The following is a 25,807-nucleotide window of genomic DNA, read 5'->3' on the forward strand; positions in this document are numbered from 1 at the left end:
TTAGGTGAATACCTATCTGTAAGGCTTGAATGTTTGTGTCCCTCCAAATTCACGCTGAAACTTAATCCCCAGTGTGGTGGTGTTAACAGGTGGGGCCTTTTGGGAACTGATTAAGTCCTGAGGGTTCTTCCCTTGGGAATGGGATTAATGGTCTTGTAAAAGAGGCTTCAGAGGCTGGGTGTGGTGGCTCACGCCTGAAATCTCCACACTTTGGGAGGCTGAGGTGGGCGGATCACATGAGGTCAAGAGTTCAAGACCAGCCTGGCCAACATGGTGAAACCCCGTCTCTACTCAAAACACAAAAATTAATGGCTGGGCGCGGTGGCTCACGCCTGTAATCCCAGCACTTTGGGAGGCCGAGGCGGGCGGATCATGAGGTCAGGAGATCGAGACCACGGTGAAACCCCGTCTCTACTAAAAAAATACAAAAAATTAGCCAGGCGCAGTGGCGGGCGCCTGTAGTCCCAGCTACTAGGGAGGCTAAGGCAGGAGAATGGCATGAACCCGGGAGGCGGAGCTTGCAGTGAGCCGATATCGCGCCACCGCACTCCAGCCTGGGCGACAGAGCGAGACTCCATCTCAAAAAAAAAAAAAAAAATTTTTAAAAATAAAAATACAAAAATTAGCTGGGCATGGTGGCAGGCACCTGTAATCCTAGTTACTCAGGAGGCTGAGGCAGGAGAATCACTTGAACCTAGGACGCGGAGGTTGCAGTGAGCCTAGATCGTGCCATTGCACTCCAGCCTGGGCAACACGAGCAAAACTCCGTCTCAAAAAAGGAGGCTTCAGAGAGCTGCCTGGCCCTTATCCTTCTGCCATGTGAAGACATAGCATGCATCCCCTCTGGAGGGTATAGGAACAAGGTGTCATCTTGGAAGGAGAGAGCAAGCCCTCACCAGACACCAAATCTACCAGCACCTTGACCTCCAGAACTGCAAGAAATACATTTCTGTAATTTACAAATTATCTGGTCTAAAGTATTTTGTTTATAGCAGCAGGAATGGACTAAGGCAGCATCTTTTTTATCCAGGACTATTCTAATAACTTTCTTTTTTTTTGAGACAGAATCTTGCTTTGTCACCCAGGCTGGAGTGCAGTGGCACGATCTCAGCTCACTGCAAGCTCCATCTCCTGGGTTCATGCCATTCTCCTGCCTCAGCCTCCCGAGTAGCTGGGACTACAGGCACCCGCCACCACGCCTGGCTAATTTTTTTGTATTTTTAGTAGAGATGGGGTTTCACTGTGTTAGCCAGGATGGTCTTGATCTCCTGACCTCATGATCCACCCGCCTTGTCCTCCCAAAGTGCTGGGATTACAGGCGTGAGCCACTGGGCCCGGCCTATTCTAAAAACTTTCTAACTGGGCTCCAGTCTTCATTCTTCTTCCTGCAAACTCATACTCCTCAGATCTGATCATGTTACTCTCTGATCATGTGCTGTCCTGCTCATAAATCCTGGCTAGTACTCCTTTGCCTTGAGGTCAAACCCTGGCCGGTGCTCCTTGACCTTGAGCATGACATATGAGGCCTTCATGAGCTGGACTTGAGCTTTCCAGGCTTAGCTCTCCCTGATGTCCTATGGATGCTCCAGCTGTCATGAACTACTTGAATCATACTCTCTCCAAGCTCTCTGACTTTGTATGAACTGTTCCCAGCCCTAATGTGCTCTGCAACCTCACACCTCTGGCCATCAGCTTCCCTGTGTGTCTCACTAATTCCTCTTTGTCCTTGGCCATGACGAGTCTCTCTTCTGTGCTTCCAAAGTACATTGCAGGTACTTCTCTTGTTACACTTATCCTGAACCATAAACAATGCCTGTTTCTCTTACTAGAGTGTGAGCCACTTGAGGTTAGAGTGTGTGTCTCATTTCTGCACCCCTAGCTACTAACACTGTATATGGTGCATGATTCACTTTTCATCCATCCATTCAACAAATATTTGATTGTCTACTAGAGGCCAAGTACTCTTCCAGCATGGGGCTAAGGAACTGTACAAGACAGGTGTACTAGTCATTCTGCTGTTGTATCTCTGCTCCAAATCCCACCTTTTTTTTTTTTTTTTTTGAGATGGAGTCTCTCTCTGTTGCCCAGGCTGGAGAGCAGTGGCACAATCTCAGCTCACTGCAACCTCCACATCCTGGATTCAAGTGATTCTCCTGCCTCAGCCTCCCAAGTAGCTGGGATTGCCGGTGTCCACCACCACACCCGACTTATTTTTGTGTTTTTAGTAGAGTTTTACTACTCTCTTTTTATTGGTTTGTTGTCTATCTTCCCTACCTGGAATTTAAGGTCCACGAGCCCATGGAATTTCATCATGTTGGCCAGGCTAGTCTTGAACTCCTGACCTCAAGTGATCTGCCTGCCTTGGCCTCCCAAAGTGCTGGGATTGCATATGTGAGCCACCGCGCCTGGCTCAAATCCCACCTTTTAATGCTCTCTTTGTGATGCTGGGGCTGGTATATCCTTTGACATGGGACTTCCAGTTTTCATCAGCAGTGATACTAGTTGTACACTGGAAGGCAGGAAAAGGAAGCAGGAAAAGGAAGCAGGAAACTGATCCTTCCTTTATGCTTCCTCTATGCTTGTCAGGGTTGCCCCAACAATGGCCCTTCTTCCTCGTGGCAGAAGCTGGCTCTAGTTTCTAGCTCCTTTCAACGCTCCCAGAACCAGCCTCCCTATGCCACCTTAGAGGTGAGTGGCAGCTGGGTGGTGCCCCCCTGGAGGACTGGCTCCTACCTCTGTGGGTTCTTCCTCACAGCACATAGATTCTTTTTTGCTTGTTTGTTTGTTTTTGAGATGGAGTCTCTGTTGCCCAGGCTGGAGTGCAGTGGCACAATCTTGGCTCACTGCAACCTCTGCCTCTGGGTTAAAGCAATTCTCCTGCCTCAGCCTCTCGAGTAGCTGGGACTACAGGCACCCACCACCACACTCGGCTAATTTTTGTATTTTTAGTAAAGATGGGGTTTTGCCATGTTGGTTAGGCTGGTCTTGAACTCCTGACCTCAAGCAATCCTCCCGCCTCAGCCTCCTAAAGTGCTGGGATTACAGGTGTGAGCTATTGTGCCTGGCCCCAGCACATAGATTCTGACAACACACACTACTTCTTGTGGTTATTACCTCTGTCTTACTTCAGTGTTCGTGTTTAGATTTTTCCTCTCCCTCTAATATGTTTTATTGAAAGTAACTCCTTTTATTAAATGACACCTCTGAAATATCTAGTGCAGTTCCTGTTCTCCTGGCTGGACCCTGACTGATGCCATGGGGAAAGCCCTTGGGCTCGTGGACCTTAAATTCCAGGTGAGGAAGGTAGACAACAAACCAATAAAAGAAGTGTAGTAAAAAGTGTTACAGTGAAAAATTAGACAGGGTGATGGATGGAGCCTGGGCTACTTTAGATTAGTTGGGGCAAGTCTGTCCAAGACGGTGACATTTAAGCAGAATTAAGTTTCCACCCATGTAAAGAGCTGGGGAAAGATGCCCCAGGGACAGAGACCAGTCAGTGCAAAGGCCTTATGATTTGAATGGGCTTGGACTGAAGGACCAGAAGGAGCGCTGGCATGGGCAGAGTGGGGTGAGGGACGGGAGCTGCAGAGGAGGGGGACTGAAAGGTAGGCAGGGGCTAGATCACATGGGCCTCCTTTGCCAAGGATTAGTTTCTCTTTTTTTGTTTTTTTTAGAAATTCTGAATGTGTTGAAAAGGCTTTAGAGGGATTTAAAATATAGGAAATAACAAGGTCTGACTTAGATTTACAAAAGATCTCTCTAGCAGCTGACGGGCAACAGTCTCTAGGGAGCAAGAGCAGAAGCTCTATTCTCCTCAGGGCAGACAATAGGCACTTTTCAAGGATGAGGAAAGTAAGGCCCAGAGAGCTGACAAGATCTGTCCTAGCTCACTCCATTTTGTACTTTTGGTTCCCAGACCAGTGGCCCTTTGTGGCTACACATTCTCTAACTGAGGCACAACTGACCAGGCTCCAGGTGAAGCTTCTCGTCCTGGCATACAGAGAAGACAAAGCCCTTGGGGCAGCCCAGCACCCGCCCTTGACAATACTCCTGCTTCATCACAGGTCCTGTTGTGCCCAACTCATGGTTTATCCAGGTCACACCAGTCTGGTCTGTCACAGTAAGAGGTGGGTGAGCCTTGAAAGAAAACAAGGCTCCCTGGGGGCTTCTGTAGATGTTGGTGTGAATTCGTGAGTCCCAACATTTGCATTATTCTCCTTTCTTCTTCCCCAATATCTAGTCCATCATCAAATCCTTCTGCCTTTCCAAACATTTGCTGACTCTGGCCCCTTTTCTTCAGGGCCACCAAGAAACACACCTTCAGGAAGCACCTTTTCTGTTCTATCCCAAAGGGCACCATCACATACACTAGAATATGAATCATGACCCCTGGAGTTGTGTGGAGTTTCTGCATCTCTCCCTCCCCACTGTGGCTACCCTCATCCAGCAACCATCCTGTCTCTCACCGGTATAACCGCAGCTGAGACCCAGGTCTTAAGGAAGCTGAGACCCAGGCCAGCAGGGGCCTCACAGGTCGAATGAAGGTGATGCTGGTGGGATTTGGGACTTACCTTGAATAGGCAGTAGGGGCATTCTGAGTAGAAAGGAGGGGTCGCTTTGTAAGTAGAAATAGGAGAAAGAGAAGAATCTTTTTATATGCTTCAGGCAACAGGTTTTTGCTTTCTTGAAATAACTCTTCCTCCTGCAAATTTTGGGGATGGGGGAAATGGCTGGATGGGTCCTGGGAGTGCTGCTGAGGTGATCTCGGGCCAGAAATTTTTCTCCACAGCTTGGAAGAAGAGGAGGGTGTAAGACTCTGGATGCAGCTGAGAGATCCTTCCATGCTTGGCAACCTGAGAGACCACACAGACATGAGCTTCGGGAGACTCCAAAGCCTCGAATCCCCTTCTAAGCTAGCCCTGAATTCTGATTGGCTGTCTTTGCCTGCCTCAGTTAGTTCCTTTTACTGATTGGCCAGGTTCTTCGGCCCATGGCAGAGCCCTGCTCCAGCCACCGGGTCCTCCCACCTGCCACAGCGTCACCTAGGATTGGCTGGGCTCTGAAAGGCCAGGCTGGCTTGGCTCTTGCCATCATCAGATTCTTCCTCATTAAACAAATGAATCACAATCCTAATTAATTTGAGCAACAGAATTTATGTAACTACTCCCAGCAGGATGTCTGCTCTCATTCGGGAGAGATTAATTCCTCTCTCTGGGAAATTCCAGCCTTGCTGGTCAATAAACCTTAACGATGACTGAAGTCTCCCATCTGTCTCTGCTCAGGGCAGGTAACCCCTGCTAAGCAGACACCCAGTTAGCTCGAGGCACCGGCAGGACAAGGACAACGATCTCCCAGCCTAGATGTGTCCTGAGCCACATGGAGCACACAGTAGATGTTTACTTAAGGACGGGGGCTACCCCTTCCAGGGAAGTTCTGAACCACTTAAAACCCACAGGAAGTGTTCAATGTCTACTTATGGAATAAATGAAAGGGAGGGTGTGTCACTCAGATACTTATAAAATGGTCTCAAGATCCTAAATTCCAAGCAAGCTTCTCCAGCTCTTTCCAGCCTTTGCTCCCCCCGTTTCCCATGACCATAACCCAATTCTGTCTTTTTCCTATTTTGAACTTTCCAGACTCAGAAATTAGGCTCTTCATGTTCCCTGCCCTTGAACCGCCTCAGCCCTCTCTCTCCAAAACAGGCTTCATGCCGGCTGCATGGGAGGGAGGGGTAGCAAAGTGGAAAGTGTTCCAGAATTAGTGCTAATTCTGGCTCTGCCACTTACTCATTGTACTTCACCTCTCTGTTCTTAACCTTTCTCTCATACATAAACCACACGGGGTTCTTGGGAAGATTAAATAAGAAAACATGGTGAAAATGTATTGCACGGTACTTGACTCATTTAATTAGTGACAGACAGTGTTTTGGGTAATGGAGATACAATGGTGCTCAAGGCAGGCAAGATTCCTGCTCCCAAAGAATTTAATTTCCAGGAGACAAGAAGCAAGCTAGCAAATATATAAGATAATCTTAGTTAGGGATCAGTACTCAGCAAAAATAAAAAATGTGTGGAGAGGGACTGAGGGGAGTGAGGAACTCTTTGAGGCGGTGCCACTCTGAGACCCAAATGACAAGAAGGAACTAACCACATGAAATCGGGGGGAATGACATTCTAGAAAGAGGGAAAAGAATTGCTGCTAAGAAGATGTGGGTGTGTTAAAAAAAATTGCAAAGTCCCTTAGGTATGATTGAGCTGCTAATGATCAATTTGAGGCTTCTGCTCTGTGTCTTGCAGGTAAACGGGGTAAGGTTTGGTAGGACTGAAAAATTCATCCAGCCACCTATCTAGGGGGTGCGAGGGTCAAGATGTGGACCCAGGTCTTCTGCCCTTAAGAGCAGAGTGCTTGTCACTACAGCACAAAGAAGGTGTAAGAGAAAGGAAAAGTGAGTGGGTGGTGGTGACGGAGGAACAGACTGCCTTGTCCTCCACCAGATCTAAATCTGTCTCCTCCTGATGGTTGGCAGGATTACAGGATCTGGCTCCCATTTGGGCCTTCCACCTCCGCTGGCCTAAGCAGTCAAGTGTCAGAGAGCACTGGACCTAACAGCTCCCTCACCAGAGCAGCTGTGATTCCTTCTTCATTTCCAGCAGGGAAGACCCAACGACTTTTATAATATGGGATTTCTTTTATTCTCATGATAATAATGTTCACTCTGGAAAATAAAAAGAAGATAAAAATCAGCCAGAATCCCAACTTCTGGAGATTTTAGTGTCTTTCTGCAAAGTTCCTATGCACATAGATACTTTATAAAATTATGAACATACTGTACATACAGTTTTGGAATATGCCTTTTTCCTTCTGTCATGAAAAAGTCTTCAAATGCCTTTTAACAGCTACACAATAGTTCACTACATGAACCAACTCAAATATAACTATTTTTGGCCTTTTATTATAAATAACACAAGAACCCTCAGTCTTTGTTACATAATGTCCTAACAGAGTAGGGGAGATGCTCCCCAATCCGGTGCAATGTCCTGTGCCCAGGGAAACCAATTTTTTTTTTTTTTTAATTTTAAGACGAAGTTTCACTCTTGTCGCCCAGGCTGGAGTGCAGAGGCGCAATCTCAGCTCACTGCAACCTCTGCCTCCTGGGTTCAAGTGAGTCTCCTGCCTCAGCCTCCCGGGTAGCTGGGATGTAATTTGATGCTACATTTTGAAACAATACATATATTTTAGACGTATGACTATTCTTTAACAATATTTTTATTAAATGATAAATTGCCAGGCAGGCAAGGGGGCCAGGATCAAGCCCTGGTCTCAGTATGCCAGAGTCTAAGGTGACTATGTTTGGTTTCTGCAGGGGCCTGCCTTGGAGGCAGGCATGGGAGGGAGGAGTCAGTGGTTCTAATCACTGGAGGGTGTTGGGGGTGGAGTCAGGGTAACCCATCTGTAGTAGGCCTGGAGAACAAACCTGGCAGCTGGGGCGTGACTGGGAAAGCACTTGAGGACCTGGGTGGGGGCCAACATTCATTTGCACCATGGCCAGGAGGGTGGTCTGCCTCCTGTGGGTGGCGCTCAGGTTAAAGCTCCTCCTTAGGACCGCTACCATCGCCATATCTCTAGTTTCCTGCTTGGCCTGGAAAAAAAGAAATCAAAGCAGAGAGAGAGAGAAGGGCACAGGAAAAGAGACACCGAGGAGAACAGTGTGAAAGTGAGAAAAAGGAGACAGAAGGTAAAAGAAGTCAGTGCAGGGAGGCAGGTGCTTTGACAAGTGGAATCTTTTTGGTAGACATTTAAGCAGCAAGAGGCACTTTTGGTCCTGGACAAGCTTACTGCACATCCACAGTTGATGAGCTCTCAAGGGCCAATGACAACTATTCAGAGACCCAATGGGTCAGGGAAATGGCGTTTGCCAGCTCTACTGACTACAGACCCTGCCTCTAAACTGATTTGGTACCCTCTTTCTGCAAATCAATTTCTCAAACTTTCTGGTAGCTGGTTATTTCTCAGTGGAGCAGATGATGAACCAGTGCTAGGGAAAAGGTCTTCTTTCAGGCCCCCGGAAATTCTAAGGAGGGACTGAAAAGTGGAAAAAATTTTGGTGGCCTGGGCTAGAGTCAGGAGGTGGGAGGAGGGAAGGGCTGGGGAGAAAGAATATGGGGAAAAGGAAAGCAGAGAGGAGGAGGGGTGGGTGTGAGTGAAAGAGTTCCGCCCTCCTTACCCATGCTCACCTCTTGCTGCCAAATAATTATACTGTCTTCTTTTCAGGCTGCAGGAAATGGTGTTCTGGTATTCACTGGAAAAGCCCAGCAGTCATTGTCAGCTTCTGAGGCGTATGAATGGGGTACGGGGGGAGGCCATGGTGTTGGTTGGGAAAACCGAGGGCAGCAAATGCAGGGGCCTCACTCTTACTATGGGAACACATCTCCGTTCAACTTGGTGAGAAGAGAATGAATGTTTCAAAAGGACCTTTTATCAGGAAACTACAGGAAAGAATCAAAACAACCCATAAGTGGGGTTAAAGGGCATTCTTCAGTCTCAATAGCTTTTTCCTCTCCGCCTAACCCTGTGTGAGTGGACAGTGGACCAAAATGCTTCCTCTTTTTTTTTTTTTTTTTTTTTAAAGACAGGGTCTCACTCTGTCGCCCAGGCTGGAGTGCAGTGGTGCAATCTTGGCTCACTGCAGCCTCCACCTCCCAGGTTCAAGTGATTCTCATGCCTCAGCCTCCCAAGTAGCCAAGTAGCTGGGATTACAGGTGCCCGCTACGAAGCCTGACTAATTTTTGTATTTTTAGTAGAGATGAGGTCTCGCCACATTGGCCAGGCTGGTCTCGAACTCCTGTCCTCAAGTGATCTGCCTGCCTCGGCCTCCCAAAGTGCTGAAATTACAGGCATGAGCCTCCACGCTCGGCCATCCTCTATCTTTTGAGTTCACACTCAGAGGCCCTTCTGGTAAGCAACCACTTCCCCTCACCCTCCAAGCTCTCCCTTTGGCCGAAGGGCATCTCTCCTCCCTTCCTTTTGAGCATCCTCCTGGCTCTGGATCCTGGAACTGCTTCTCTACTCTGGTCCTTTCCCTGACGTTCACAATTAACTAGCGTGTGAGGCAGGGCGTCTTCCAAAATATCCAAAAGCAAAGGAGTCAACAGATCATGGGGAATCAACCCTCTCCTTATGAAAAGGCAACTGAGCACCAGGATGAGGAAGAGACCCGCCCAGGGTCACAGAGTGAGGGAATGATAGGCGTGGGGGCAGAATACAGCCAGTGCAGCCTACCTAACACTACTACTATTAATAGAACCCATTAGTAGCTGCTAAGCCTTTTCCGCTTCCCCTTCCAAGGCTCTAACCTGCGTGTGGGTCTCGGCTGACGCTACCGTCCCCTCCCCATTCCCCCTGCCTGTGACGCCCAGGCCCTGGCTGTGAGATCAGCAGGTGTGGGCATCAGGAACTTCTCCATTGGCTCAAATAGCCGGGAGCTATTGGCCTGTCCTCCAACCTCCGTTTGTGTAGGGGGTGCTGCTCATTGGCCTAGCAGAAGTGATTGACAGGTCAATAGCCCAGTGAATGATGAGCCTTGGAAGCGTGATAGCAGTTACCAGTCAATTCTCGCGAGATCTTGGGGTAAGGGTTTTTTTTTCCGAAGTAGTTTCAGCCATTTTTCACACTCAAAATCCAGCGTCTTCTCAGTAAAGGGTGTAAAGAAATTTCCAAAGAAGGAATGCGTTTGGGGCTCTAAAAGTACAAACGAACCCTTCAAGAGAAATGAGAGTGTCATATTGAATGAATCACTTAATAAAGGGGGTTTTGCTTTGCTAACAGTTGGTGGGCAAGTGAGTGGGCCGGAGGGAGGGGAAAGGTGGCCAGGAATGGGGACAGAGGAGTCAGGCAGCAGAAGGCTGGAGTCAAAAATGCTTATTGCAGCTTTTGTAACCTGTGTGAAATGCTGTGGCCATTTTTGGGGCCTGGATAGGTTCTGGGACCTGGGGGAAAGGATGGGGTCACTTCTGGGGACTCTTAAGGTCCAGGAATCGGGGGCTAAACTGGCAGTGGGGTGATGAGGCAGTGGTTGTGGTAAGAGCTGGCTTGGATGGTGAAAAGGGTAGCCTGGACCATGAGACAATTCCTGAGAGTAGCTAGTGATGGTCGGAGCATAGAGATGGAGTGGCCCATCCTTGAAGGGTCTAGTCACATAAGATGGGGCCTCTGGAAGAATGACAGTGGATCACCCCATAACTGGTTAGAAGATGGAGTTGGAGATAAAGAGAGATGAGACAGGGAGTTGAGAGATGGAAAGTTTGACAAAGGAAGGAGAGAGTGTCACAGGGACTGAGAGCTGGAGTCCCAGAAAAGCTGAGCAAACCATGCTTGGTACATAGTTGTCACTCAGTAAGTGCTAGCTATTATTATTGCTCCGTTTGGAAGGGTAGAGGAGGGGTTGTTCAAGTCTAGTAGTTCAAAGGCAATAGGAGGAAGTGAGTGGAGAAGTAAAAGAGTGCCAGGAAAATAGGCCATTCTAGTTGTCCTCTTCTCTTCCCTCGTGATTATGAGAATTGCAGAAACCACTCCTCCATTGGGGGAATGAGAGGGAAGAATTGAACTAAAGAGAGAGGGTGCTGGTATGTTCTGCAGCTGGAAACCCAAAGGATGGGAAGTAGGCATGGGGAGAGGCTGCCCTTCCAAGTGTCTTCAATAGAGCCTGTTAGAAGTGAGGTGAAAGAGGAGGGAATAGGTGAGAAGTAGAATGGGTTGTGGCATGGCTAGGCCCTGGGTGAACCATGTATGATATGTATAACAGTTGTTGTGATTGCTGGGGTGGGGTCGGGGGGAGGAGCCCCCCAGTTGTCTCTCCTGAGAAAAGGGAATGGTGGTGAGATTCAAGACTTCATTGGAAATTCCCAACAATCATTGTCACAAATGTCAACTGACTCAGGGACCACAAATTTCTGAGGGAAAAGAGGAAAAGACTCTTCTAAATTTTCTATTTGGCAAGCAGGGTGCGTACCAACTGAGGCTTCTAAATAGAGAGTGCATAGTACAGTTCGTGAAGGTTCTGAACAGAAAAAATGAAACTCCTGATGTCAATACTCCATTTCCCTTGGACTTCCTACCCTCACTAATGTGTGCTCTCTTTTTAGCAAGTCATTGAATGATTGGCATTTGTTGGGAGGGGTGCAGACTGGGCAGCTCTGAGGTAGCTAAGAGAAGGTAATGTTGAAGGAAGAGCAAAGAGTGCTTTTGAGTCCCCAGATTCCACTTAAATATGTATCTGTAGGGGAAACAACAAGCTTTCTTTGAGCAAGAGTTGAAATGCGAAGCCGTCTGGACTAGCCTACTACCTAAGGAACTCTCTTCTGTAATGTCTGGGGGAAAAGCAGATAGGGAGAGGGGAAGATAAGGTAGGCCAGAGAGAGGAGAGACATAGAGAAGAAGGCAGAGACAAGATGGAGAGATTAGTGACAGCAGAGGCTGAGGCTGGACTGAGAGGGTTACGAGAGACAGCCCTGGAATGAGCTAGTTAACTTACTTGCCAAATCTTCAAAGTCTTTTCTATTTCTATTTCCACTGAATATGGTTCTCTTAATTTACAAAGAAAATTTATATAGTCTTCCATGGTTCCAGAAAGCCTTGCATTTACTAACTTCTGTCCACTTTATGGAAACTGTTCAGAATTTTGTTGAGGCTCCCCGGAAACTCCTGATGATCTTGCTTATGGTGTTCAGATCTGGGTGGGGCAGATGAGCTAGGCAGTGGGGTGCTTGTGGAAGCCAAAGCTTGGAAGTTGGTTCTGGAAGGTGCTCTCATTTTTTATCTCCATGGATCAAGGGCTAAACAAGTCATTGGATAGGAGTGGAGTGAGTCTCCTTGTTAGCATGCTGGGGTGTGGCATGGACAGTGGCATCACAGTTGAGGTGCTGAGGTGGAGATAATTAGCATCATGATAGAGGCTGTTGGCCTTGTAGTGGAGAGAACCTGATGGAGCGTGGTAGTGGGGAGTGAGGGTAAACTGGCCCTCAATGAGGGCTAGTTTCTGATGATTGTGGGTGTTTTACTCACAGTCAATGACTAGAAGTGTTTCTGATAATCTAAGGTCGTAGGCAAGGGGCTGGGAGGAAAGCAGAGCCTGGGTAAGGAGGGCACAGGCACTAAGCAGGGCCCTGAAGCCAACTGTTGCTAGTCTGGAAAGGTACTCTCCCCTCCCACCAGAAGGAAATCAAACAGGCCTGAGAGGGTCATGGGCAGAGTCAGAGATGGAGAAGAGGAAATAAACAGATGACGGTGAGAGAGGCAAACGAGTGTGATGGAGAATCATGAGAGATGGCAGGCCATTGAGCTGACTCTTTAGGTCATCTAAGGATGTCTCTTTTTGCTCCTACTTCCCCTTGAGATGATTCTAATAAAACACCAAGGGTGATTAAAATGGATCCGGGGTTTGGGGCTTCAGAAAATGGCCTTTGTCATTTATGGTACTGACTTGCACTAAACCATCTCCATGCATGGGAAGCTTGTGTATGCAACAGAACATGGGTTTTCAGCTTGGAAGGGTAAATGACTCTCCTGTGTGGTGGCCTTGTCTTGGTGACTCCAAATACGGGAAATGTCGAAGAGGAGGCAGTAACTGGCACACTGGGAGCTAGTTATCCCCTGATTTCATGGACTTTTTCTCCAAGTTCTTCCCTCTGCCAGTGGGAAGTGGTGACAGGGTCTGATGGTCACCAGGAGGCTTTGAGGAGGTGGGGGAAAAGGCAGGCAGGCAGAGAAACCCAGCCGGTGGCAGGAGGGCAGGTGGGCGCATGAGTCTTCTACCTCCCTCTGCTCCTCCTGGGTAGTGTTCTGTAGCTGGACTTTCTGTGAGATGAAACTTCCCGTCCTTCCCAGCCTCCTAGGCCTGTCACCTGTCATATGTCTTGCAGTAAAGTGAGGAGTGGGGAGCAGGAGAGTAGGAAAGAAAAAGAGAGACAGGGATGGGGAGAAACTGAACCAAGGTGATATATGCACAGACAGAAATACAGATCCACTGAACAGTGATGCCGCCTCTACGTCTCTTCTGTTCCTTTTCTTCATAAATGATTGTGCTCATTTTCAGGGGATCTTTACGTCCTCCATCAAGGATTTAGAGCCCAACCATCATACTTCCTGAGCTAAACTTGCCCAACTTGCATTTGGTGTCCCTACTTGCTAAAAAATAGATCCCTCAGCTTATGAAGAGTTTAAGTGATTCAGAGACAAGGGGTTTGCACTAATTCCTAGACAATGTGAGGGCACTCCTGAGAGGTAAACACTGCCCAGCTGCCCCCTTTCCCTTCCACATGGGCAAATACAGGGAAAGGAGGGGAGGGGAGAAAATGAGGAGTAGAAGGAGACAGGAAGGAGTTGTGAGTCCTTACTCTCTCCAATCTGCTGCAGTAGCCTGGTTGAGAGAGGGGAAAAGAGCGTGGATGAAGGTGGACAGGCCTGGATGGAAGAGGTGATGAAAATAAAATGGGAATGCCTGAGGGTGAGGTTGAAGAGGTGCCTCTGTGTCACTTCGCTCCTTGGGTAGTTGTGTTATGTAATGATTAAGGCTGCCTCTAGGCCACCAGAAATGAGATGAGACTCCTGATCCCCATCTGAGTACTCTGAATTATTTCTTCTACTTGTGGCATATTTGGAACTTGATGCTTTTAAGATTCAGGAGTGAGGTTTTGGGGGAATTGTTTTCCTATTTAGGGATGGGAGGAATACCTTCTAATGTGTTGTAAGATTCAAAGGAAGCAGAAACTCCCCATCCTAAACTATTGCCCTTCCCTGAGCCCAGCCCTCTGTTTTTCCTCCAAAGCCCCCTCTGATGAGATGCATGTAACAGGCAGGAGGGAACAGTCTGCAAAGTTGTCTGCCAGCATTATCGCCATGGGAGCGAGCATACCCCTTTGCACCGCGGCAGCCTAGGACAAGACTGGAATTTTTCAAAATGAACTTTTACAGGGAAACAAAGGTTAAAAGAAAATAAAATAAGATGATGTGAAAAAATTAGAGCCAACAGGGCTTTTGACTGGCTGGCAACCTGCCGTGATCCTAAACCTTGCTGTTATCCGTTTGGCTCTATTGGATTCCCCCACCCGTTCTCATCTTGGTCTTGTGGAAATGGATTCTTTGCAGAGCCCTGGGGTCGCCTCCTCCACTCTTTGGTCACCATAGCTGGGGCAGGGCTTTCTCCATCTCACCTCCTGTCCCTTTCCTCTGTTTTTGTGGTCCTGCACTCTAGCCCAGATCTCTTCTCTTGGTTGACTAGTTGGGGTGCAAAACCTTGTTATTCTCTAGTTTTAACCTGTGTAGGAGCCATTTTAGGGGTGGCACAAGGAGTTAGGCTGTGCACAGAGATGTCAGGTCGTTAGCAAAGGAAATAAAATGCTGTTCGAGGCTCACGTTTCATCTCGGTTCCCGTTTTGAAAACTCCTAAGATGTCTCCTCCCCTGTCTTCCCTGTCCTCCCAGTGGTTACAGAATCCAATCTTTACAGTTTTACAAAATTAATACTAAAAACACATTACAGTTGAAAGGAATTTTTCTCAAAGGAAAATAAAGGTCATTTCTTCACAGAGAAGACAAGGCTGGAGCCTAATAATATAAACTAAACCTCAAAGAAAATGTGAACACATTGAATATTTAATCCTATAGTATATGTTAGGTATGTTAATATGATATACAAATAAAAGAGTGAGTTCATGCAAATGCTAAAATGGTAGGCAGGCCAGTGGGAGGAGAGTGGGCAGGGCGGGGCTGCCTTAGCCAGCTCTGGAGTCTAATGGTCTCAGCAGGTGTCTCCTCGGATGTTGGCAGGCTTACGGATGTATGGCCTTGGCCTCAGGGGGCCTTCCAGGGCAATAGGTGAGGGATGTGGGTGGCAGAGCCTGAAGTCTGAGTGACCCCAGGATGGCTAAGATACTCTGTGATGGGGTACCTGATGGGGGTCAGTGAGCCTGAGGAAGGCTTCAGGGTGACACTGAGAACTGGGTCTTAGGGGATAGGAGCAAAAGAAGAAGGCTGGGGAATGATGCAGCTCTTGAGGTAAACTGTGTGTGTCCTGGCTGGAGGTTGGAGTCTTGGGGGAACCATGGCCCCCCCAGAAGGCCCCGCTAGAGGTCCCATTATGACAGCCCTGTGGTGCACACCTCAGAGGCCAAGGCAGTTTCTTGTCAGGTCACTTGAGTCATCGACGGAATTGGAGTCATGGTGGTGGCATGAGGGTAATTTACTAAAGAAATACATTATGTTCCTGGGTGTGCGTACCTTTTCAGGAAGGACAAGCGAGGAAGAGGACTCGTGTCTGTGTCTGATCCCGTGGGGTGCTGGAGGAAAGGGCACTTTGGCACCACATCCTCTTACTTTCTCTAGTTCTCCAGGGGGCCAAGCTCCTCCCCCCCCAGCTGGCTCCTCTCTGATGTTGGGTTAGATGAGGTTAATTGACCAGCAAGGGAAGACAGTGAGGAAAAAGACTGCTTCATTGAGAAACGATAGAAGAAGAAATCTTCCAGTCTGGAATTGTAAATGGGACCACTGAGGAGAAACAGCAGCTTCAACAGACAAGATAACACATTAAGGAGGCAGGTCAGGGAGAGGACTGGGTGCAGGGTCACAGGGGCCAGGGCCTTCGGCAGGCTGGAGTCTAAGGTGCCTATGTTTGGTTGCTGCAAGAGACCTGATAGGCCTCTTGAGTTTGTCAGGGAAGTATGGGAAGCATCCATGAACTAGGGCCCACAGGGTGATGTGTCTGGTCTTCCTGTGGATGATAGGTAGAGAAGCATGTGGGCAGCTAGAACAATGCAATGGCAGGAAGTACTAGAGACCATCTTCTTTCCACGCCTCCTGTGTGGTTTTATGTGGCTACCTGAGGCTAAGGGGTTGGTAAAATGCTTCTGAATCGCTAATGTCAGTTCCACTTCCTCTGGAGAGCCCGCTTTGGGGGAGCAGAGGGGAGCATGTCTGCAGGAAGCAGGGGAGGCGTGGAAAAAAGTTCAAGTAGATAAAGGTGGGTAGACAGCCTGGAGAAGGGAGGCAACTAAGCCTTTTAAGTTGCTCTTGTATTCCATTGAAAATAGTTCAGCCAATTCACAGAGCATGGTCATAGCATTTTTAGAACCCTGCAGGCCTCAGGAAAAACTGTTTATTTACACTGTGCATTTCACATAAATCCTCTCAGCTGGAAGAGGTGTGACTTTCACAGAAGCAGGCTGGAACTTGGTGGGTATTCCTTCCTTCCAGTTTCCTGGTTTGCTGGGGGAAGGTGGGAGGGGCAGTGGGCCACAGGGAGGGACGGCCCTGCCAGATGTCTTCATTTTCCTCCTTCTTGGGGTGTGACAGAACAAAGAGAATGTCTGCAATTTTTTTGGGTGATCCAGAAAAGAGGGCTGTGAAAGGCAGAGGGCTAGAGTGTGGGAAGGGGTAAGGTTAGGAGTCAAAAAACGAGAAGAAAGAAAAGGAAGAGTAGGCCTCCCTGAAGGGCCCCTAATTAGCAGTTGGGGAGTCTGGGATTGGATGGGAGAAAACAGGGAGTGAGAGGTGGGAGTAGGAGAGAGAGTGAGGTTTCTCCTACTCCATTAAAAATCATTCTTTTTTTTTTCTTTTTGAGACAGAGTCTCTCTCCGTTGCCTAGGCTGGAGTGCAGTAGTGCGATCTTGGCTCACTGCAACCTCTGCCTCCCGGGTTCAAGCAATTCTCCTGCCTCAGCCTCCCAAGTAGCTGGGACTACGGGCGCATGCCACCACGCCTGGCTAATTTTTGTCTTTTTAGTAGGGACGGGGTTTCACCATGTTGGCCAGGCTTGTCTTGAACTCCTGATTTCAGGTGATCGGCCTGCCTTGGCCTCCCAAAGTGTTGGGATTACACAACGCGTAAGCCTCCGTGCCCAGCCAAAGTGAAACTCATTCTTTATATGAGGTTTCTCCACTGTGCCTTAATCGGATAGAAATGTCCCAGTGTGGTATCTGGAGCACTGGGTGGCATCATTACAAGACAGTTGCCTGGGCCGGTGCCCAGGTAGAGAGTGGCTGCCTCTTTTTCATCTCTGAGAGAAGGGAGGCACAGCCATCCCTTCTTTTCTTGGACCTTCCTGATGTCTTTGCCATCCCAGCTCTGTTCTCCTCTCTTTAGTCCTCTCTTCACATGGTTGATGTTAGCGGAATGTGGAGTTTAGCAAAACAAATGCAGGGTGGAAGCCAAAGGCTGAGGTGGCTTTTTGTCAAGAGAAAAGAGCTTCGGGGGAGTGAATCTTCTCATTCGACTTGAGTTTGTAGCCAATAATTTTATCAGTGAACAATAATAAATATGCCAGAGAGTGGCTGGGAGGATGAAGGGCTAATACTTCTCTGTGGCAGGCCAGAATCTAAGGTGAGCTTATCAGAACATGGGAGGCCCTTGGGTTAGTTAAGTGAGATCATGGGTGAGGATATTGTGGCAGATCAGGTGACATAGACAAGCCTGAGTCATCCCTGTAAAGACAGTAAATGGTGGGTTTCTGATGAATGAGGAAAGCCTCTTCTGAAAGACATCGACTCAGAAGCAGGCTCTCCAGATGGAAGTATCACATGGCCAGGGTGATCCTCACTTTGCCTCTGAAGTCTGTTCTTGTGGTTGGCAGGTGGAAGATGCCCTCTCCCCCTTTACCTACATCTTTCATAACTTTCCAAGATTCGTTTCCATCTTGGGTGGGGGTGGGAGGAGAAGGAGGATAAAGAATCAGATGAGCTGAAGGAGAGACACAGAAAGAGAAAATCAGGTAATCACTGAAAGGCAGAAACTCAGAAAAAGACTACATCAGCCCAGGTGAGAAGTCCACCAAGTCACTCCTCCTATACCAGCTGCCCCTCAAAAGATTCTGCTGATTTCAAAGTTATATTTGCCATGTCTTCAGAGCCTTTCAAAGGTGTAAAAAGAAAAAAAGGAAACTATACAATGCCACTTTTGCTAAACTTTCCAAGCTTGCAAGATGTACCTTCTGGGTGAAGATCTATTACTCATCTTGTTAATTACTCATGGGACTTGGGTTTGTGTGGGAAAAGAGAGAAAGTGGAGAGAATTTGAGTCAGAGCCAGGTAGAAGACAGCTTCTTCCCTTGTTTCCTTGAGCTCCCTGAGGGCAGGGAACAGGCTCTTTCATCTCTATGTCCCATGTGTCTAGCATATAGTAAGAGCTCAATAAATTGGCACTTACTGAATTGGACTAAATTATTTGTTGAATTTCCATGTGGGTAAAGACACAAAATCTGTTCCTGTTGTGGAACAAGGGACCATAAAGGTGCAGGGTGTAGGGGGAGAAGTATGAATTTGGAAATCCAAAGGAAAGCAACAGCATATCTCCCAAATAATCACTACTAGGAGTGGCAGTGCAATGGTTGGGGGGAAAGGAAGAGGGTAAAAGGAGGTGGGAGGGAGAGTAAAAGTGAGGGTCTGTGTTGCCTTCGAACCTGTGCATACTTCTTCCTCAGAAAGTTCTTAAGTCTTTGGCCATCCTTCAAAACCTAGCTCAAGTGCCATGTCCTCTGAAGTCTATCCTGAGAACCCTCCCTATGCCATACCTCAGTGGTTCTTTACATTCCAGTTTCTCATTTATATAAAGTATTAGTTGTGTGATCCGTTGCAAATATGAAGACTTCTCTGCTAGACTGGGAGCTCTTTGGGGGCAAGTACTGTTCATTTGTTTTATCCTTATTGTGTGATATATAGCAGGGGCTGAGGGGAGGGAGTTTTGTCAGTTGCCCTAAAATTGATGAGTAGGCCTGGCGTCAGGGCTCCTGGCAGCAGGCAGTAGGCAATGATCCAGGCTGACAGCTGTTTGATGCCTTGGGGGCTTGACAGCCTTACCCCTTCGGGGTAGTTCCAGAGACCTACCTGTAGAGACTGGGGCTCAGAGAGAGATAAGACTCCAGTTTAAGAAATAGTGAAATAGTGAATAGAATGAAAAGCAAGATATCAGCTTGCTCTTGAGGACCAAAGAACAAAACAGTGGCTTCACCTATTGAAACTGGTGTTTGAGGAAATGACTTGTTCATTGGGAAGAATGCCAAGGGCCCACATGCTAGAGTCCAGCCAGGACTTGATCTAGCTGCCCTGGATGGTTCTTCAAGTTCTGTGAGAAAGGTGGCCGCTGCGTCTCTGAGCTGTGGATGGGGACTAGCCTACTTCCGGGGAGGGAGCAGGTCATAACAGGTGGGCTTCACATGTAACTGAGAGCTCTCTCCTTCATAGGGTAGTTTATTTTACTGTAGGGTGGTTGTGATTAATTTAAAAAGTTTTTTTTTATTTTATTTTTTCCGGTATCCACTGGAAGTTTTATTTCTTTAGGGTTCTATCCCAACCAGTCGCTTAAAAACCAAGTAACACAGACATGAGGGGTGGGGGCTGGGGACTGCACCTCCCGCCTACTCATGGTGGACAGCAGTGGGGACTAGGGAGGGGCAGGAGAGGTGGCTGAAGCAAGGCAGCAGCAGCGGTAATGGGGCCACGACATCACAGAGCCGGCTCCATCCTCTCCCAGACCCTGGTTGGAGCCTCTGTGGCTTGGGCTGGGGAGTGGGGAACCCACCCTAGGCCCTCCCTCTCCCTTCCTCAGCCTCCTTTCCGGCTCAACCCATTTCTTCCGGCAGGAGACTGAGGCACACAGAGAGGAGGAAGTGGGAGAGGAGGACGCGGGAGGGGCAGGGTGGCAGCACAAATGAAGGCAGAGGTGAGAGGCGTGGGCAAGGCCACTCGACCCCCACGCCCACCCCAAAGAGGGGCGAGGAAGCCACACCATCACGCAGCATGTCGGGGGGACGAGGCGGGGTTTAAGGCTGAGGGGCCCGGGGCAGGCAGGGCCTCGGGCCTCAGTCAAAGCCGTGCCAGTCGCTGTGCTCTGAGTCTTATTCCAGCTCGGCGCCCACGCACTTGACACCAACCAGCAGCATGGGCGTGCCGTGGTGCCGGTCCATGACGCGGGCCTGCACTGTCACGCGCACACAGGTACCAGTGCCACCTTCGCAGGCTAGCAGTATGTCCTCTTTGAGGACGCCCTCTTTGTGCGCCGAGTACTCGCACTTGTCACTATAACCTTCAGGGACGGGCACCACGCTGAGGAGCTTGAGGTGCAGGCTGGGGACAGGTGCCTCGCGGACATCCTTGCTCAGCCTGTGCACTGGGGGCAGAGTGAAGGTAATCTCATACCTGTGCAGGATCTTCAGGAAGCCGACCTTGACCAGAAAGCTGCTGTCACTCTTCTGGGTGACCGTGACCACCGACTCATGCAGCTTCTCATCGAAGTGGGCGTGGCTGTGGGATCCTTCTGCATCGCGGCCTGCCGCAAAGCGGATACTCCGGACTCTGGGCTTGTTGCCCTTGTTGGCTGCAGGCATGGACGCCCTCCCTGCCACGCAGCTCCAGCCGGACCCCGCCACTCACGCTCAGCAGCCTCCCATGCTCCAGGGACACCAGCGGGAGCCTTGCGGGGTGCACCCCGGGGCCGGGGAGGGCAGGGACGACCGCTGCCGCGGCGGCGGAGGCTGCAGGAGCTCAACGCCGAGCACGAGGAAGGGAGCCCCGCTCCGCGGCCGCCCCTAAAAAGTTATTTTTATTGATCTGAAATCTGTCTGTCTTATAACTAGCACCCATGGGTTCTAGTTCAGCCTTTAGTAGTCTGTTAAATTGCAAAATCTCTCCTCTGCGTAAATATAAGAAGCAAGCAAATATCCCCTTGAAATATTGTGAGCCTTCTTGGCTCCTTCAATCATTTCTCCATCCCCAACCATTCTTCATAAAATATGTTTTCAAGTCCTTCATAATTTTGCTCTCTCTTCTGTGGTCTTGCTCTAAGTCATTTATGTCCCCCTGAAATATAGCACCACAGTGATACTCAGCTAGGCACAGAGGATACGGTTAAATCCTTACCTGGAGACTGTAGTTGACTTGATGCAGACCGAGGAGGTCATAGTAAGAAAAACCAGAATCTCTGTTATTTTTTCCATTTTTCTTGAAACTCATACTGTTGCTAGATGAGGCTCTTCATTTTATACTTAGTGATACTGATTTATTTTAAGTGCAAGATTTATGAACGCTTCTTAGTAAATTTCATTTTCTAAAACTTCAATATCTATCTCTTGAGATAGTTCTGAGTCTTAATTCACTCAGGCAGTACTAGCTATACCTCTCTATTTTGTAGTATTGACACATATTGAGGGACACTACTTTTATGTCTTTGTTTTCATTATTTAAAAAAATATTGAATGGGGTGGAGCCAAGCAGAGTGTGACTCTAGTTGGTCATGCAGTGATGGGTTTACCTAGTCATCCTATCATCCTGTGCACATTTTCTGTCTGGTTGATGTGGACATTATGACACTTTGTCAAGTACTTTACTGGTCAAGGTGTAAGCTATGCCATTCTTTCCTCCTGTTCTTACTCTTGGTCACCCTATCAAAATAGGAAATTTGCTTAGTGTAGCATGACTTCGTTGTCAGTGACTCTATGATGGGATAGTACTATCCTGTTAGTTATTCTAGACGAGAGGCAGATAACACCAAGATCGATCGATCTATCTATCTATCTATCTATCTATCTATCTATCTATCTATCTATCTGCCTGCCTTGGTGTTATCCTCTTCTAGTCCTGCCCTTATATATATATATATATACAATATCCTTTGGGTAAGACAATATTTTCTCTTTTCTGATTCTGTGTTTCCCAAGGTCTGTTCTATTCTGGTCTCTATTGTGCTGTATGGCTAAGAAGGGCAAGTCCCATATAGATAACTTGGGCTGGCAAATTGATTATTGCAAAGGCATTAAGTAGCAGTTGAGCTTTAAAATGTGTTTCTTGGGAACTTGGTGGGTATGCATCTATTCCTTGGAGTCTGACTGAGGAAGTGATAAAATCAAATGTGCAATACATGTCCTGCAAATCTTGGGATGTAAAGACTCTACCAAAGGGTAGCTGTCCAAGGAATTTCAGCCTAAAGCAGCCAACCAGAGTTTAGATGAGAGAAGAATGACTGTCACATTGTAGGATAGGGATCGGGAAAACTATCTGGAGGGGTGAGAAAAAAAAGAGAAATCTATTGTTCACCAGTGTCCTTTATTCCTTTTTCCTCCAAGATTCTCAGCAAGGGATATGAAGGGGAAGGTCCTCCCCTCCCACTTGCTTCTCTCCAGTCCTGGCACAGTTAATTTGCTAGCTTGCTCTATCATAGGCAGACAGTCTATGAAGTCCATGAGGCTTTTAATAGAGGTCAAGACTGGTTGTAAAACCTAAAACTTTTTCTATTCATGATGCCTCTAACTTGTTGCTTAGGTCATCTGGTAGTAGGCTACCCCAGTGTGTTTACTTTTAAGCTTCAACTTTGGTCATTCTGGCAGCTCCTTACTGCTGCATGGTTCCAATGTCTTAGTTGGCCAAGGCATTGAGAAGGTTTTTCTAGCTCATCAGTCACAAGACTGCCTGGATTAGGACCAGTGGCATTTCTTCATTTCATGGTTGGGCAGGAAAGGGAATGAGATCTCTTGTTCCTTTCTTAACTTTTGCCACTTTCCTAGTGTCTTGCCAGAGAGCAGGGCCTGGTGCCTATTTGCTTGAGAGGACATTGGCTCTTGTCCCCTTCCTAGACTTGGGAAATCTCCTTTCTCACTTGTCTGCTTCTCGTAGGCACCTTCCTCCTCCCCCTACACAGCTGGAATGATCAACTAAATGGACTTTAGATAGCTTCAGTTTTCTGCCACAACAGTGTCAGAAAGCTGAAGCAAGGATTTAAAAGCCTACGGTTACCTGGTTGAAATTGGAGGGAGAGAGAGAAATATAAAAAGTCATAACACAAAATTAATATCTAAAAACAAATTCTCCTGGTACAAGTATGTTCCTAATGCAACAGCTTGTCCCTGTACCTTCCCCTCTTCTTCTCTGCACTCTTAATACGCGTTTCCTCTGTCTATCTCCTCTTTCCTGGTCCCTGATGACTTGCTGCTTTGTCCTTCTGGTTAACACATCCAAAATGGCTACAGTAGGGAAAATGCCACTTACCAGCCTCCCACCTCCCATGCTTGTTGTTCAAATGATTACCTCACTTCTACCTTGGCGAGATGCTACTTTTAGATTCAGAGAACCTTAAAAAGCTCTAGCTCTAAATGTGTACGGAATCTGTTATAAGCTTTTAATGTAAGCCTCTGCGCCAGAGGCAGTGTTCGCGTGCAGAGTTTGGTTGTTTCTTTAGAACGTTAGTCTTCCTCTTGTTGCGATGACTGATGTGGCTTCTGCAATAGCTCAGGGGCAGGGAATTGGGACAGACAATCTATTGCCCAAACTCCTGCCACCCCATGGCTATTGTTAAGAAAATTCAGTAGTAGTTGCCTCCGTCCAATTTCAGTGAACCTCAAGGTATTGCTTCTTTGAGATGACACGTTGTCTTTGGGCTGTTCCTGTCATTATTCTAACAGGATTTAACTCGTGCACTTGTGTTGAGGGATAATGGTAAGATCAAGTGTGACTTGCCATGTGATCCCATTCTCTCTCTACTCTCACTATTCAGCCTGATTTGCTGGGGACACGAAATGCCACTGGGTGGCTGATAGTCCCTCTGTTGCAAGGCTTCCTTGCTAGACTTGAAGCCTCTTAGAAGTTGTGAATAGGATACAAGTTCAGCAACCTGTAGGTTGTGACACAGCCTGTGTTTAATACATCTAAAAATCTGCTGATCTATACGTAAAGCAGAAGGATTGCAACTACTGTCTTGTAGCTTTAACTTTCCTTTTCAATTGGTTCATGTTTTATATTTTTTTTCTGGTGTTGCTGTAGTTGAATCAGAATCTGTACTGCCAAGAAACTAAACTTAAATTTCCCATTTCCTAAGTGTTACCCCTTATTCCTCTAGACCGTGAATTCTTTGAAGGTAAGGGCTGCGCCTTGTTCATTTCTGTAATCCCAGTGCCTAACCGGGTGCCTTCAGTGTTGATAGTGTGGAGAGTTGGATGTGCATTAAACATGCGAGGATGCCTTCCCCTCCTTGGCTTGGTTGACACTACCCTCCTCTGGTTTTCCTTCTGTCTCATGAGTCACTTTTCAGTGGCCTCTGCTGGACTAGGCTAGGTCCTGGGGCAATTGGCTTTTCCATACTCCTCTAATCTCAGCCAGATTCATGATTTTAGATTATATGCTAATGGCTCTCCACTCCCATGAGAGCCAGATTGAGCTTTTAACTGCTTGTCTCCTGTCTAAAACAGAATCCTTGATTTCCTTTTCTAGTTCAACTCCCAAATTATTTCTGTAGCAGTCTCCCCCACTTTAGTAATAGGACCTACATTTGTTCACAGCCCTCAAATTGGGATCACCCTGGATTTGTCTACTTTCTTTATATCTCCACATCCAATATGTCATCGAGTCCTGTTAGTGCTACCTGCAAAATACATTCTAGACTTGTCTGTGTGTTCGTTAGCGCTACCGTTACTACCCGTAAGCAAGGCCACCATCATTGCGAGCCTAGACATTGGATGCCTCGTAACTGCTTTTGCTCTTGCTCTATACTATAGCGGAGGGGTCTTTTAAAAACGTAAATCGAATTCCATTGGGTTCCTTGCTTAAAAGCCTTCTCTGATTTTCCTTTACACCTAGACTCACGTGTGTCCCTACATGTATCCTACATTCATAGGCATCTCTCTGCACTCATACATCCCTGCCTTTGCACCAATTGGAAAGAACTTAAATCTCCACTACAAATGTTATTTAAATCTTGTTTTGTATGTTCTGTATGAGGAAGGAAGGAAAGCAAGCATTTATCAACTATTCTTTATGTGTTAAGTAATGTTTTCATATAATGTCACATAAAGGATATAGAACCTTTAGTAAAATAATTCTAAAGAAATCTGTTAATCTCATATGTCTGATGGCATCACTGGGCAATAGGCTGTCGTGGAAGTAGACAGGTATTGCATTCAAATAATGTTGCCTCTAGTTCTAACTTTAAGAACTCAAATAGCAGATGAAAAGGGGCTGAACGTTCTAATCAGTAAAAAAAGACTTAATGCCAGAAATCTGATCCTAGTCAAGGGGGATGCAAGATCCTAGGTGATAAGTAGTAATGCCAAAATCATGAACAATCCTAGGAAATCCTAGCCTGTAGACAGTATTTGTTAAATATGTATTAACTGAATGCCCACACATTGGGAATACCTGTGAATAAGACACAAAGTTCCTTGTCCTTATGGGATTCGCTTCCAGGGAAGGGTCCTTCTTAGGGGAATGCTCAGCTTTGAATATGAGAAATCTGCAAAAGATGTAAGCCTTGTCCTTTTAAGATTGATCCTAGAGACAGAAGTCGAAATTCCTTCAGATTAGACATAGGTCCTGCCCTCAAGGAGCTTACAGTCTGGAAGAAAGGAAAGAAAAGTAACAACTGTACTTACTGCAATTCAAAAGTGCTAAAAGATTCTGGAAATGGCAAAGTAATTCAGGGGAAGAAGAGCTTCTTCAGATTTGGAGTGGACTCCGTCTTAGGAGATCCAGGAAAATGTTATGAACAAGGTGAATCTCAGTCCTACATCAGGGATAACATTTGGGCGTGGAGATTGACTGGGGGTGGAGAGGCCCTATCTGGCATAGCTCTGGTTATACAGGCAAAGACTGAGCCAGGAGAGGGATTGTTTCTAGAGAGACAAACAGAGGCAAACTGGCAGAGAAACCCTCATGGCGGGAGGGGTTGGATGCAGATGGCTCTGCACCCTTGCTGCTCTGTTTTGCTTTGTGAAGGGAAAGAATGCAGGAGCTCTGAAAACACAGATTTAAGGGCAAATTAAGGCTTTCCTTCTGATTGACTTG

General features: G+C 47.3%; 1 protein-coding gene and 1 long non-coding RNA gene across 3 annotated transcripts; both read right to left on the bottom strand.

Annotated features, from left to right (window-relative positions):
• Nucleotides 1–4,583: 4,583 nt before the first annotated feature.
• On the bottom strand, nt 4,584–9,429 carry LOC116477264 (uncharacterized). 2 transcript variants are annotated; one of them, XR_009215741.1, is made up of 5 exons: nt 9,354–9,429; nt 8,235–8,486; nt 7,475–7,639; nt 6,619–6,715; nt 4,584–4,853 (listed from the first exon to the last, which is right to left on the bottom strand). It is a non-coding gene; the product is annotated as an uncharacterized LOC116477264 (long non-coding RNA). The 2 variants fall into 2 exon arrangements; XR_009215742.1 differs by lacking the exon at nt 9,354–9,429 and adding an exon at nt 9,280–9,340.
• A 10,449-nt stretch (nt 9,430–19,878) lies between these two features.
• LOC116477265 (adipose-secreted signaling protein-like) lies at nt 19,879–20,497 on the bottom strand. Its single transcript, XM_032761695.2, has one exon. The coding sequence runs from the start codon at nt 20,365–20,367 to the stop codon at nt 19,879–19,881; it is 489 nt and encodes a 162-aa protein (XP_032617586.1). The 5' UTR covers nt 20,368–20,497.
• Between the last annotated feature and the right edge of the window lie 5,310 nt (nt 20,498–25,807).

Source organism: Hylobates moloch, unplaced genomic scaffold (assembly GCF_009828535.3).
Source record: "Hylobates moloch isolate HMO894 unplaced genomic scaffold, HMol_V3 SCAFFOLD_11, whole genome shotgun sequence".
NCBI classification, from domain to species: Eukaryota; Metazoa; Chordata; class Mammalia; order Primates; family Hylobatidae; genus Hylobates; species Hylobates moloch.

Coding starts and splice junctions, on each gene's coding strand:
- LOC116477265 (XM_032761695.2), bottom strand. CDS start 20,367: ATGCCTGCAGCCAACAAGGGCAACAAGCCCAGAGTCCGGAGTATCCGC.